The sequence below is a fragment of the Giraffa tippelskirchi genome, chromosome 8 (genome assembly GCF_054371585.1).
Source record: "Giraffa tippelskirchi isolate mGirTip1 chromosome 8, T2T-mGirTip1v1.2.pri, whole genome shotgun sequence".
NCBI lineage: Eukaryota > Metazoa > Chordata > Mammalia > Artiodactyla > Giraffidae > Giraffa > Giraffa tippelskirchi.
The window spans coordinates 90,764,074-90,778,792 of record NC_137282.1 but is presented as its reverse complement, the minus strand read 5'-3'; the positions used below and the strand labels follow the sequence as shown (position 1 = coordinate 90,778,792).

The following is a 14,719-nucleotide window of genomic DNA, read 5'->3' as shown; positions in this document are numbered from 1 at the left end:
AGATGCAAGAGACTTGGGTTTGATCCCTGGGTTAGTAAGATCCCCTGGGGTAGGAAATGGCAACCCACTCCAGTATTCTGGGCCTGGTAAGTTCCATGGACAGAGGAGCCTGGCAGGCTACAGTCCATGGGGCCATGGAGTAGGACACAACTGAATACACACACACACACATCATTCATCTAAATGAGTGATTTTCAAGTTGCAGGTTGTATATATAGTTAGTAGGCTCTGAAATTAATTTAGGTTGTGCAGGCTAGCACTTTTCAGTGAAATTAGAACAGAGAAGGGCAGTAAGTACCAATCAAAGTAAGATTGTTCTTTCCCTGGTCACAATGTCAAATACATTTCTTTTTGTAGTGAGAAACGCTGACCTAGACTATTGTACTAAACATTATAACCAGTCTTTCTAGCTCTACACTTATCCCCACCATCCCTCCTTACAAGACTATTCTCTGCCCTGCTAGAGTGATGCAAATGGCCTTCGTTTCATATGTAAAACAAAATCCAATGTCACTGGCATTCACACTAGGGTCTTTCATAATCCAAACATAAACTTCCTCTCCAGTCATGCCCCATCACTCTCCCCTCACTCTATTTTCCATTCAGATGGAAGGGTTTTCTGCACCCAAATACACATTCACTGACACTCAAAAAGCCTTTGACGTTATGGAGAGGAGGTGAGACTCACATTCTTTACATAAACTATAATAATTTAGAGAAAGAGCATAGGGGAGAAAAGAATAGAGAGCAAGAATGAGAGACTGAGCTGAAAGTATCAAGAAAAATGCTTATTTTTCCATTGTCTGTGAAGCCCGCAAGGAAGTACAACAGTTGAGGGCTGAAGGATAAAATTGATTAAAGGCATTTGGGTGTCTGAAACTATGAAGCATATATAATAATAAAGGAAAACCCAACTACCATTTGAATTAGTCAACCAGCAGGACTTAGGTACATGAATTACTAGTGGCATTAGAGCATTTACTATAATATAGCATATAGACTATTTTGCAGTTATTAGTATTGTAGACAAACACTAAGTTGTTAACATAACACTGAAGTTTACTTACATCTAGAAAGCAACAAAATTTTAAAAAGAAATAGAGCAAGAATGATATCAACAGGGAAGTGATACACTTGAGTGGGGGTTTCTGATGAAGGAAATATGAAATTATGTGCAAGAAGACAAAAATTACTTATGTTATTAGTAGTATAAAAAGTGTGAAAGTGTTGGTCGCTCAAGTATGGGCAACTCTTGGTGACTCCATGGACTATAGCCAGCCAGGCTCCTCTGTCCATGGGATTCTTCAGGCAAGAATACTGGGATGGGTTGCCATTTCCTTCTCCAGGTGATCTTCCTGACCCAGGGATCAAACCTGGGTCTCTTGCTGCATTGGCAGGATTTTTTACCACTAGCGCCACCTGGGAAGCCCATAGCAGCTTTGGGACAGTTTTAAGATTGGTCCACATACATGTGTTTTCTGATTTCCTAAATCTGGAACCTAGAAATGGTAGTACTGTTTTTCATTAGCTGCAGAGAGGAGAAGTTCACTGTAAACTGAATGATATTCACCACGTCTCCAAAGTTCCTGTAAGAAATCTGATGCTGTAAGTGCATTGTCTACTTCACAGACCATGTAGAAATCTCTTGATTAAGTTAGAACATTCAGTCTTTTGTCATTGCTTTCATTCAATATGTATTAAGTGTTTCTGCACAAGACATGAGATTCCCAAACACAGACGGAATTTGCATTTTACTAGGGGAGATAATAGAGTTATGCAATTAACTGGAGGACAAGGCAGCCTGGGTGAACAAAGAAAGGGCAAGCAGCACTCACAGTAAAGACAGATACCCTGTCTGACTGGGACACCGGGAAAGGCCCCATGGAAAAGACCATATAGTTAAGCCTGGAAAGATTGACTAAAGGCTGAACTGGTGAGAAGGCCAACCACTGGTACTGACTAAGCAAAGGCACAGTAAATAGGAAAAACAATTTCAAGTTTTCTCAAGGAATGGTTTGGAAAATAATTTTATTCAACGAGTGGTTTATATGGATAACTGAAGTCAAGTCAGATGGGCACCATGTTGCAGAATGCCATTTTTTTTTTTGTTAATAACTATTAGCCTTCATGAGCAAGAAATAATCAAACTCTCCTTTTGGAAAAATAATGTTGTATAAATTGTATGATCTTATTAACCATTGTTAACTCTAAGGTGGAATATGATGGGTGACTGTCTCTCTTTCAACTTGCTTCTGATTTCAGCTTCTGTACATCGAACAGGTACCACTAGTGTAATAATGGCAATGTTTTTTAAAATCTGGCAGTATAAAAAATAGGTTAGGAGCAATGAAGAAAGCAGAAGCATGGAAAATAACTGCCAATCTTCTGGTGTACTGCAGGGAGTTTACGATACACATGGAAACAAATGTGTTTACAGAAGAAAATTGTGAAAAGATGTACTTGGGAACGGATGAATAGCGAGCAAGGAAAAGGAAACTTACAGCTACAGCTCAGGTTCCAAGTCTCCTTGATGTATGAAGTGATTGCAGAGATGAGGAAGTTGTGAAAGCAGCTAGGGGATTTAGCAATAATAGGCTCCACTTTGTACATAATGATTTTAGGGTATTAGTCGACTTTGGAGGGGAGGGAAATATCCAGCAAGCAGTTATAAAATTGGCATTTCATTCATTCCTACTTATCTGCAAAGCACTATGCTACTGAGCTATGTATTCCCCAATCTCAAGAGGCATACAGAGTAGTAATGGAGGAGACAATACATAAAAAAGAACAATCCAATCATAGAAACACATCTAGGGTATTATATAGTAACGAAAAGGAGCAGCACAAACGTATCAAGAAAAGCTTCTAGGAGGAGGGAAGAGATACACTAAGATTTAAAAGAGGAGTGGGAATTAGACAGGCAATATTGAAGAGATTAGCAATAGGGAAAAGAATGAAAGAGAGGATCCAAGCTTAATGAAGAAAGGAAAGAAGAGCATGGAGTGTGGAAATCCCAGCATACAGGTCAGGTTGCACAGTGTAACATCCCAGGTGTGAAACAGCAGCCAGTGGAAAATGATGGGCCATGAAGCTGGGCATCTCTTCCTCCTTCAACACAGTGGTGTTGAAAAAAAGAACAAAGCATCAAGGACTCAGCTGGTTCCCTTTGTAAAGGAGACTGGACTTCATCTTATAAGCAGGAAGCAGCTATCAAAGACTTTTAAGTAGGGGAGTGATGTGGCAATTTCCATCTTAGAAAGAGATCTGGGTTAGAGACAGAGAAATTGGATTTATTACAGACTGGGGATGAAGCAAACCTCTCAGATCGTATCAGTTTGATGTCACACAGCTTATGTCACTGAGCCATGACTGAATGTCCTGTCGTCTAACTTCATAAATAAGCTGTCTCCCTGCTAGGTTCCCATTCAAACACTGTGTATTTTTTTGCAAAATCATGGTGCAATGTATCTCTTATTTCTCAAAATAGCCATTCTACAGTTCTTATTTCATAAACTTCCCTTATAGCTACTTTTTAAAGATATATTTCAAACTCTGATCTAAAATAAAAACCATACATATTCCAAAACATTTTCCTTTTTGTGCCCCCCCTCCCTTTTGTTCATTAAAAATTTACTGAATAGCAGCTGTGTATCATATACCATGCAAGCTGATTAAGGGCATGCAGGGCAGAAAAAAAAAAAAAAAACAATAGAAGTTCTTCCCTTTAAGAGTTAACACATAGCCTCATGAAAGAGTCAGACACAACAAATAAACTGAATTTAAATGGAAGTTCTGCACTGAGCTGTAGGAATACCAGGAAGAGAGGTTAATTTTTATTAGGAACTTCATGAAAGAGGTGGTATTTGAGCTAGACCTTAAAAAGTAGATTTAGATAGGAATTTCTGAAATTTAGCACAGATATCTGCTTCACTCCAGAGCCTGAAAATACCCCACATCTCTTTTCTGCAGATGGTCTGTTTTATTTGGTCCTTTCTGCTCTTAAATTTCTGAACATCTTGCAATGTTTTGAAAATATATGCCTTATATTAATATGACAGAGAAAATACAATAACAGTTCATTTGCAAATCTTCCTGCTCTAAATCAAACAACCATGGAAGCATTAAACATGTAGGTTGTAACATCAGATCGGAGAAGGCAATGGCACCCCACTCCAGTACTCTTGCCTGGAAAATCCCATGGACGGAGGAGCCTGGTAGGCTACAGTCCGTGGGGTCGCAAGAGTCGGACATGACTGAGCGACTTCACTTTCACTTTTCACTTTCATGCATTGGAGAAGGAAATGGCAACCCACTCCAGTGTTCTTGCCTGGAGAATCCCAGGGACGGTGGAGTCTGGTGGGCTGTTGTCTATGGGGTCGCACAGAGTTGGACACAACTGAAGTGACTTAGCAGCAGCAGCAGCAGTAACATCAGATAGAAAGATACAAAAACCTGGCAGTTCTTAAAGTTTCCTTGGTCTCGAGTAGCTGAGGGAGAAAATACACTCCCATCTCTACAAGCTTTCACTATGGCAGTGATGAGGGTAGTGTAGCATGGAGTACCCATGGCTCTAGATGCACCCAATCAATTACCTTCTCTTGGATTTTATTACTTATTCCCATTTATGGAAAATATCAATAGTAAGTTTTCCTCTCCAGCTTTAAAATCCCCATTTACTGTGACATAAACATTTTTGTTGTATATGACTACAACACAATGTGGTTTTCACATCCCCTGTTTAAGCCCAACTTCTGGCCCTTTAAAAACAGCTGCCTAATTTCTATGTATTGACATTGATGTCTTTGTGCACATGAGTCTCAATATCAGTAACGAGATCAAGCTTTAACATCAATTCCTAGACACTCAAAATTGGCTGGAACCTGTTCTTAAAATCTGAATTACTACATTTTGCCTGAAGCATATATATTTGGTTAAGTTTATTCATTTTTGGAGTTTTCCAACAAAATTTTTTTCAAACTTCTTATTCTTCCATTTTCCCTATCTGATATTGTCCTTTACATTTTACTTTAAATTTTTTCTGATGCTCTAATCCCTACAATTTCCCGTTTTCCCCTCATTCTCTGCTATTGTTTACTTCTTGGGAAGAATGTGATTAGGATATTACACAGCTGTTTTTATTCTCTTCATTCTGGAAATCAGATTAGCATGGAATTTATTATAATTCACTATTTTATATCTTAGTCATCAGGAAAAACTACTAACTAGAAATCACACAATGTGTAAAATAAATAAATAAATAAAATAAGAACAGAAATTGTGCTTTTGTCTGATTATGGCATATTTGTGAAAACTCATTTTTTTCTCCTCAATTTATTCTTTTCCTAGATGTTACTGCTCACTAGGGAGGCACATCACTAGTAGAACTCTGTGATTATATCTTTTATAAAGAAAGAAACTGATGGTTGTAATTAGAATGTACATTCATTAGTTAATGGATTTTCCTTTCGATGTGTTTTGAATCTTATCAATTTTCCTTAATTAGTCTCTTCTCTCCTGAGGGATGAAGGATGAAATCTCATTTGTGTTTATAAAGAAATGAAAATCATTACCTTAATAGAATTTTCCCCTCTGTATTATTTGGAAAATATCTGAGGATACTGAAAGTATTTTCTTCTCTTTTCGTCAGATGATCTTTCCTCATTTTTTTCTTATGAAATACAGAAATCCTTCTCTCCAGTCAATATCCACACATGTGCCCTACTGATTTAGTTTAGGTATAATTTGTGTAAAATTGCAAGGAAATAATACTACTTCTGAGTACTTCCATATCTAAAGTTGTTTATTTAGCTCAACAAATTTTAATTTTAGCGTAACACTAAATGGGGTTTCCCAGGTGGCACTAGTGGTAAAGAACCTGTCTGACAATGCAGGAGACACAGTTCAATCTCTGGGTGGAGAAGATCTCCTGGACAAGGGAATGGAAACTCACTCCAATATTCTTGCCTGGAGAATCTCATGGACAGAGGAGCCTGGAGGGCTACAGTCAATGGGGTCTCAAAGAGTTGGACATGACTGAAGCAACTTAGCACATATAACACTAAAAGGAACAGATTAACTAGTGGCAGGCTAAGAAAAGGACTCTGGAGTTACTATTCCGTCAAAATTTCCAGGTCACACTCACTGAAAAACTTTGTGATTGGAGGTATCTTTTAGAAAGTCAACCTTCTAACAATGAATAAAAACAAAATGAGCAAGAAAGAAGAAAAAAAAATATTCAATGACCGCCTTTCACAAGAGACCTGTGCTGTGCTATAACTTCATCTGAATTATAACCTTAAAAAGCAGATGCTTTCCTGGGCGCCTCCAGAGCCATGGGACACCCTTCTCTACCTTGCCTTTTGCTCCAGGAGACTGACCTGTATGGACTTGGGTCAATAATTTCCCTTGCCTTCTAGTTTCTGGTAGAGTTTGGCCAGTAGGGTGTCCCAGCAGGGCTCTGGCAGGAGGGCAACATCAAGGTTTTGCTTGGTTCCACCCCACAAGGGCCCCCTGGACTGCCCTGCCTACGTCCCTGAATTGATGGCCATGACTCTTTCCATGGAGTCATGATGAACTAGAAATGACTCTCCTACCAGGTTCTCATAACTGCTTTCTCTTGTCTTTAGGGACTGGAGGATATATAATAGCTCTGGTGCTACTAGATCCAGGTTATTGTCCTAGACCTATGATTTCCCAATAACCACACTTTTGTAAGTAATCTAATGTGTATATCTACCTGGATACATATAAGATCTGTATGTATGTATATGTACACTTATATATACCTGTATACATACATATGGGCCTTCCTTGGTGGCTTAATGCTAAAGAACCCACCTGCCAATGCAGGAGATGTGGGTTTGATCCCTGGGTCGGGAAGATCCCCTGGAGTAGGAAATGGCAACCCATTCCAGTATTCTTGCCTGGAGAATCCCAGGGACAGAGGAGCCTGGCAGATGACAGTCCATGGGGTCCCAAAAGAGTCAGACAGACTTAGCAACTAAACAACAACACAGTACATAAACAGTGGTTAAAGAGACAATGTTTTTCTTCAAATCTTCTAAGTTAATGGCTTTTAAACATCCCTGTTTTTTACAGTTTATTAAAATAAAACAAAAACATAACTTGATGAGAAAATGCTGTGCTGTGCTTAGTTGCTCAGTCGTGTCTGACTCTTTGCAACCCTATCGACTGTAAGCCTTCCCGGCTCCTCTGTCTATGGGGATTCTCCAGGCAAGAATACTAAAATGGGTTGCCATGCCCTCCTCCAGGGGATCTTCCCAACCCAGAGATCGAACCCAGGTCTCCTGCATTGCAAGCGGATTCCTTACCATCTGAGCCACTAGGGAAGCCCTGATAAGAAAATATTTGTTATATTTTGGCAGCTTAAATGACCAAACAATAGTGTAGTCACTATTACCTCATTTAGGGAGAAGACAGTAACATAGGATTTTAAGCCTTTACACTTACACAAAAAAGAATCTTGTACAGACATGATCAGTATTTGGGACGACCCATATCTCTCCATGTTTGTGCAGGTCAGGTGAGGTGATCACTGTAAAGGGAAGAGAAAATTAAAGAACTATTTTATTCTAAATTACTATATCCCTTTTCTTAGAAATCTAAAAGCAAAAATGCATGTACAGATTAACATATGAAAAATGTTTCATCTTATTTGACTATCAAAAAAAGGAAATAAAAACAGTGAATGCCAAGTAGCAATTTTATGTTTGGAACACACTTATCGTAACGATAGGAAGGAAATCACTTTGTACTTATGATGGCAAACAGGTCCTGACTTGGGAACTAAGTAGAAGGCAACCTAGCATCCACTACAACTATCAAATGTTGAAAAACCTAAAAGACAGTTAACAGTGGTTACGAAAACTCCCAACAGAAGAAGAAACTATCAACTTTTAGCCAAAGTCAGATTTTAAAGCAAGAACAAAGGAAAGTATATGATATTGTAAATCGCCTATCAATTTTCTATCCCAAGTTCAGAAAAGAAGAATAATTTCAGTGTAGAAACAAGAAAGACCTCCTGGGTTATCTATTCAGTGCTCAGTTCATCTTTCAGATTTTTCACGGTATTATACATTCAGAAACCAACATAAAGAGGAAGGGGTATAGATGAACAATAGAGATGAACAATACTTGATCAGAAAGAGATAATTACTCTTCTGAGATAGCTGCCAAGAATAACATATAGCACTGTTTGAAATCTTGCCAGTTCTGCTCTTTGTTTTAACCTTTATGATCTCTGTTGTATTTTCCATCTATGTTCTTTGAGATGGTCATAAGGAACAAAGCTTTCACTAGTCCATTATGAGCATTGTGTAAACACACTTAAATTCTTAAATACTGGTAAGATTGTGAATAAACGCTATGAGGATTATAAAACTTTCAACTTACCTTCACATAAGGCTATGCATTTTAAGTTACGGCTTTGCAGGAACTGGGATTGCTGTCCTTTCTTCTGTGACTAAATTCCAAAAGAATTTAAAAATTAGAGTAAAAATGGAACAGTCACTCAAGTGAAAAGAATCATCATTAAAAAGTAATCGTCACTAAGATAGCTCCAGAGTTTTAAAAAATGGCCATTCTCAACTAGCAGTAATGTCCTTGAGTTCTCTCTTAATGTCAATCTATATTTGTTACATCACTTAATTTCCGTACATAATCATAATTAAATCACTTTCAAAATAAGTGACCTGAAAATACTTAAAGTTCAGTAGCCCCACAACACAGAATCAGAGCTCAAATTTAGTTTTACTGGAAGTCTAGCATCTCTATTTAGAGGGAAACAAAGCTGCATTATCTTTTCAAACATTATAATCAATTTTTATAGATCACCTAACTATTCAAAATCAACCCATTTTTATAACACATTAAGTCACAGAGGTTTCAGAAACATCTCATGTGGAAAATCTGGGGGTTTGTTTTTGTTTTCTGATATTAGCTTAGCTACACTCTTTTTTAAAAAAAATCTGAAGTTACATTATTCATCAGATGGATTTTAATTTGTCCAGAATGCTTGCTTTCTCTGAAACAACAAGGGATTTGTGCTTGCTCGTCTCTATGCCTGGAACCTTCTCAACTAGAACCTTCTCTGAGCATTCTTTCCCCACCATCCCATTTAACATTCATTCTAGTTCCATCTTCAGTCCATAGCATTCAGCATCCCTTTTCCCTGATTTTTATCCAGAAGCTTTACCACCATCTAACATTCTACTAAAATAAACATTTAATTAATTTATTAAAGTTTTCCTGGATGTGGACCATTTTAAAAGTATTTATTGAATCTGTTACACTATTACTTCTGCTTTATGCTTTGGTTTTCTGGTCCATAGGTATGTGAGATCTTAGTTCCCTGACCAGGGACTGAACCCTTAACCCCTGCATTGGAAGGTAAAGTCCTAGCCACTGGACCACCAGGAAGTCCCATATTTAATTTATTTATACCCACTCAGTAGAATGCAGGTTTCAAGAGGATTTGCCTATTGTAGATTATCACTACAGCTCAATGACTAAGAGATGTCCAGCATTTTAGTAGAAGCTCAATAAATATTTGCTGCATATTGATTGAATAAAGGCATTTGGGTGATTATATTTTAGGGCGAATTTTGTTTCTGTATGAGTAATGCCTAAAATAATTATGCAGATTTAAAAAGCCTGATTATTTATCAAAATCTTGCTGGCTAAGGGTGCTAGAGTTCACCCATCAGACACAGTCACCCAAGCTGCTACAATACCTGCGATGCGTTGCTGTTTTTACTGCTTGAAGCCGGCTCATCCTTGGCTGACACCTTCTGCTTCTTGTTCATCCCTAAAAACATTAGCAAAGTAATCATTTAGGGACAAAGCTATATGATGCAGCTCAAAATACAATCCATCTACACTGCCAAGTTCCACTTTAGGCAAAGGCTTGACAGCATCAAGCCACAGACGGTCACAAAGGGCTCCTAAAGGAGCAGCCACTGTGCCCTGAGCAAGGAGGGTGGAAAGTCAGCGGGTTTGGAAGTTCTGGTCAAGTTACAAAGTGGAAAATACAGTTTGTTTTTCTTTGTGTTGAAAAGAAGGATAGGATTACCTCTTGCATAAAGTTGATATAATCAGAAAATTTTTAAAACTTGATTTTAAAAGGCTTTTAGGACCAAACTTTGATTTTTATCATCTGGTGATGAGAAAATAGATAAGGGGTGGGAAACAGGAACAATTTAAAAAAAATATTAATACTACAATTTCATGAGTTGCTGATATATGCTCAGTACCTACAGAATTTACTATTCTTCCTAATAAAGGAGAACTAAGTCCTTTTGTCTCTGATACTCACAAATCTTACCAGACTCTGTTAACTGCATGGCTTTTTTACTGTGAAATATTTCAGACAAAACAGAAATAAAATTCCTATCTGTTTAGAATAGGTAGATTTGTAGCTCTACTTTAAAAAATATGCTCATATACTATCCTGGAGTTGAGACGCCTGTTTGTTACTGTTTCAATAAAAGGCTTAATGAAAATGAGTAAAGTCTACAGGCCAAATGGTAAATGGTGTGATGTAAGCATTTTCTAAGGCAGACATTCCCCCAAAGATGCAGAAGTAGGTGGAGTCAAGTTGAGAAATAGGCCTAAGGTTTCAGAGGCAGTTCTGAGGGAAGTGAAAGTGTGTTAGTCGCTCAGTCATGTTTGATTCTTTGCAACCCCATGGACTGTAGCTCTCCAGGCTCCTCTGTCCATGGGATTCTCCAGGCAAGAATACTGGAGTGGGTAGCCATTCCCTTCTCTAGGGGATCTTCCCAACCTAGGGATGGAACTCAGGTCTCCTGCAGTGCAGGCAGATTCTTTACCGTCTGAGTCACCAGGGAAGCCCTATCTGAGGGAAAGGCAGAGGCTATTATATGCAGACACTGGTCTGCTCTCTACCTCCTATATCTGCAGCCTTCAAAATCAAGTATGAAGGTACTTGAACTTATGGTAGAGGTTCTTATTTTTTCTTTTCAGATCAAGGACACTTGAAGAATTGGATGAAAGCTATGGATCCCCTTTCCAGAGAGATGTACATTCATACAAATTTCACATTCATTTGTATCCCCCACAAACCTTTCATGAACCCATCTAAAGAGTCTGTACACCAGGATATGAAGCAGCAAAATCTCAGCACTTGGTGATTTGTTGTGTTTTTCTTATCTATGCTGGGGTTGCATTTATTTATTAAAACTGGTTTTATATTACTTTTTTTATTGTTTTCTGGTTTAGTAAGATTTAGAGTCTGACTTAAACTGATTTGAATCATCTTCTCCACTGAACTATGTTATTTTCTTTCCTATACTATCTTATTCTTCTGATATTTATTTTCCTAGTGTTATTTGGGCATACTGTATTTTCAAAGATCACTGCAACAATATTTCTCAACAATATGCTTTTCGACTATGTGACTTCGCTGCTCTTTCATCAGGAAATGGAGTCTAATTCCCCAGTCCTTGAATCTGGAGGGCCTTGTGACTGCTCTGACCGGTATCTGTATATGGGAAGTGGCATCACGTGAGTTTTGAGGCTGAGTCCTAACAGGCATACATGTCCTCTTAGGACATGCACTCTGGAAAAGGTCAGGATGGAACTCTGAGAAATCAGATGCTGTGGCTGAAAGAGTATGAACTTGGGCAAAGGAATCAGCAAGGTGAGCCTGGTTAATGCTCCCCTAGTTATTAGACCTCTCTAAGTCTCCTTTCCTATAACATGAGGATCTTAAGACTTACCATACAGGCACCACATGAGCAACATCTCCTGAAGTTGTTTAATGGAATCATGTAACCACACACACACACACACACACACACAAGCACATAAGCAAAACCAACTATGTATATGCAGGTATACAGAATGCCAAACATAAAAGCATTTAAAAGTCTAAAGGGAAATGCACTAAACACTGAGACTGCAGGAAAGGAGGAAAAATTTTCATCTGTTATTTTATACCATTCTGTGTAGTTTCAATTTCATAACAAAGAACATAATTACTTTATATTTAAACAATACATTTTTGTTCTAAAAAAAAAAAACACCTCATCAAATTGAAATATTCCAAAGAAATATTGCAAAGGAAAAACACCCCAAATTTTTACTACCTAAAGATTACAGATGCTAACAATTTGGTAATCATTCTTTCCATGTTTTGAATTCACAAGGCTCCTCCTTAGCACATGCTTTCAATTTATTCCAAAATTAAAACAATCTCACCAAAATATTAACAACAAATTGTCAACAAGAAGTACGGTTTTGAGGGTGTCTTTCTAAACCTAAGTTTTCCATACCATTTAAAACTTTTTTATGGGATATATAATAATACAATCCAATTCAATGGACATGAATTTGAGCAAACTCCAGGAGACAGTGAGAGACAGGGAAGCCTGGCGTGCTGCAGTCCATGGGGTCGCAAAGAGTTGGACATGACTGAGCAACTGAACAACAACATAATGATCCAAAGGTAAGAAGCTGGCATGGTACAGAATTACATTTAATGATAGTGGATTAATTTATATATAAACTTTACAGTGCTCTCCATAATACTTTGTACATACTATATTATCAATGTTTCGTGTAGATGGAATAAAAATAGAAATGACTGAAAATTAAAAGTAACATTAAAATTTGTCAATTTTTGAAATTAACAAAACATATATTCCATGTTATACACTAGGGGAAATACTATAAATCTTGGCATGTGAGCTTTGTTTTTATTTCTGACATTTATCAAATGAATTTTATACAGATACATCAAATAAGCTTTGTTCATTTGATAAAATGGTTGTATAGCTCAGTTGGTAAAGAGTTTGCCTGCAATGCAGGAGACCTGGGTTTGATTCCTCGGTTAAAGAGAAGGAAATGGAGAAGGAAATGGCAACCCACTCCAGTATTCTTGCCTGGAGAATCTCATGAACAGAGGACCCTGGCAGGCTACAGTCCCTGGGTTGCAAGAGTCGGAGACGACTTAGTGACTAAACCACCACCACCTGGAATATACAACAACAACAGCAAAACCCTAATAAGTTTGAGGTTAGAGATGGAATACAAACTTACCTGAGTAACCAAATGATATGCTTGACATTGGACTAAGATAGATTCCACTTCCATACATTGCACCATGGAGCTAAAACGGAAAGAGGTAGGAGAGAAAGCGGTCAGTTCACGGTTTTGAATGTTAATACTTCACAAGTATTACTTCATCAAGTTAATTACTTCACAAGTTACTACTTTATCGTCTCATGCTGGAACACTTAGCTCTTAGAAAATGTTAAAGCCCTTATTCCAAGGTCTATTCGGAATTTAAAAACAGCACTAATATCTTTGTCCTTAAAATTAAGAATGCATTGATATATGGAAAATAACAGCCAAGAAAAAAAATCCTTAGAAAAGATTTTCCATCCTATGATGACAGAGAGTCATTTAGTATAATGTACTGGAGTAGTACGTTAATGGCTCTAAAACACTGAAAATAAAACAGGCTGAAACATATGTGACAGAAGGTTGATTAGGACTCACCTATTTGTGTTCAAGAAAATATCCTACTCAGATTTTCATGATACAACACTGTCACCCCATGCTTCTCCTTCAAATTTTTCAAGTTACAGAGTGCTTTATTAACTGAAACTCTGAGTAGTCTCCTACTCAGAACAATTAAAATTCTTTAATATTACTTCCATGTCCATGTTGTCATACCCTTTTTATTGTGCACCAAATATTAATTCAATCAATTTGTATTTATGGACGTTTAATTGTATCATCCCAACTGTCATCAGAGTTTGTAATTTTGCACTGGTAACTGGGTTGAGGATCTCATTTCCCGACCTCCTTACATCATCAGATAAAAATGAGTGAGGTGGAATGCTGGAGATGAAGGGCATAAAGATGAGGACCACACCCACTATATCCTGCTCACTTGCTGCCCTGGAGCTTGAAAGGCAGATAGCTGATGGCTCTTTGGTGTCCAATCTCCACTTTGTTTATTCTTAGCCCCATCTTTTCTTCTGTTCAAGTATTCACAGTGAGATAGTGCTCAAGAAATGTGTGTTGGATTAGCAGAGAGAATTCCTATAAGGTTTTACCTTTTTTGGGACCATCTTTTTCTTGTCGTTGTTTAGTCGCTAAGTTGTGTCCGACTCTTTGCGACCCAATGGCCTGCAGCACGGCAGGCTTCCCTGTCCTTCATTATCTCCCAGAGTTTGCTGAAACTCACGCCCATTGAGTTGGTGATGCTATCCAACCATCTTATCCGCTGTCTCCCCCTTTTCCTCCTACCCTCAATCTTTCCCAGCATCAGGTTTTTGTTTTTTTTTCTAATTAAGTTTAAAGTGATTTTACTGTTTCTCATAGGGAAACTCAATTTTTTTTTTCTTTTCATCCCTATGTTGTGTATAGATCAATTCTGCTTGACTTTGTGAAAATTATATATGTCCATTAGAAAGTCAATGTGATTTTTTAAAGCACACGTGCTTCACTCTTTTGCGAGTAAAAACGTAACACCAGGACTGCTTACTGAACTCCCATACTGAAGAATCATGGGATCGCGTCAAAGCATTCAGAAAATGTACCTGCAGTCGTGTATTAGAAGCAACCACCAGACCATTCCTCAGGATGGAGTGCCAGTTTTCAATGTGTGAGCCACTAAAACACAGGGAAAGAGAATGAAAAGCAAAATCAGAAGTCAATGACGTTTTAATGG

At 37.9% G+C, this 14,719-nt stretch overlaps 1 protein-coding gene across 3 annotated transcripts in view; it reads right to left on the bottom strand.

The window, feature by feature from the left end:
* PARP8 (poly(ADP-ribose) polymerase family member 8) overlaps positions 1–14,719 on the bottom strand; it is a 200,278-nt gene that overhangs the window by 7,563 nt on the left and 177,996 nt on the right. For all 3 annotated transcript variants that reach the window (XM_081521336.1, XM_081521337.1, XM_081521335.1), the window contains exons 22-26: positions 14,589–14,661; positions 13,078–13,147; positions 9,753–9,826; positions 8,413–8,482; positions 7,471–7,555 (exon numbers count right to left, since the gene is read on the bottom strand). In XM_081521336.1, the coding sequence (XP_081377462.1) occupies positions 7,471–7,555; positions 8,413–8,482; positions 9,753–9,826; positions 13,078–13,147; positions 14,589–14,661 (372 nt within the window). The remainder of the gene's footprint in view (positions 1–7,470; positions 7,556–8,412; positions 8,483–9,752; positions 9,827–13,077; positions 13,148–14,588; positions 14,662–14,719) is intronic.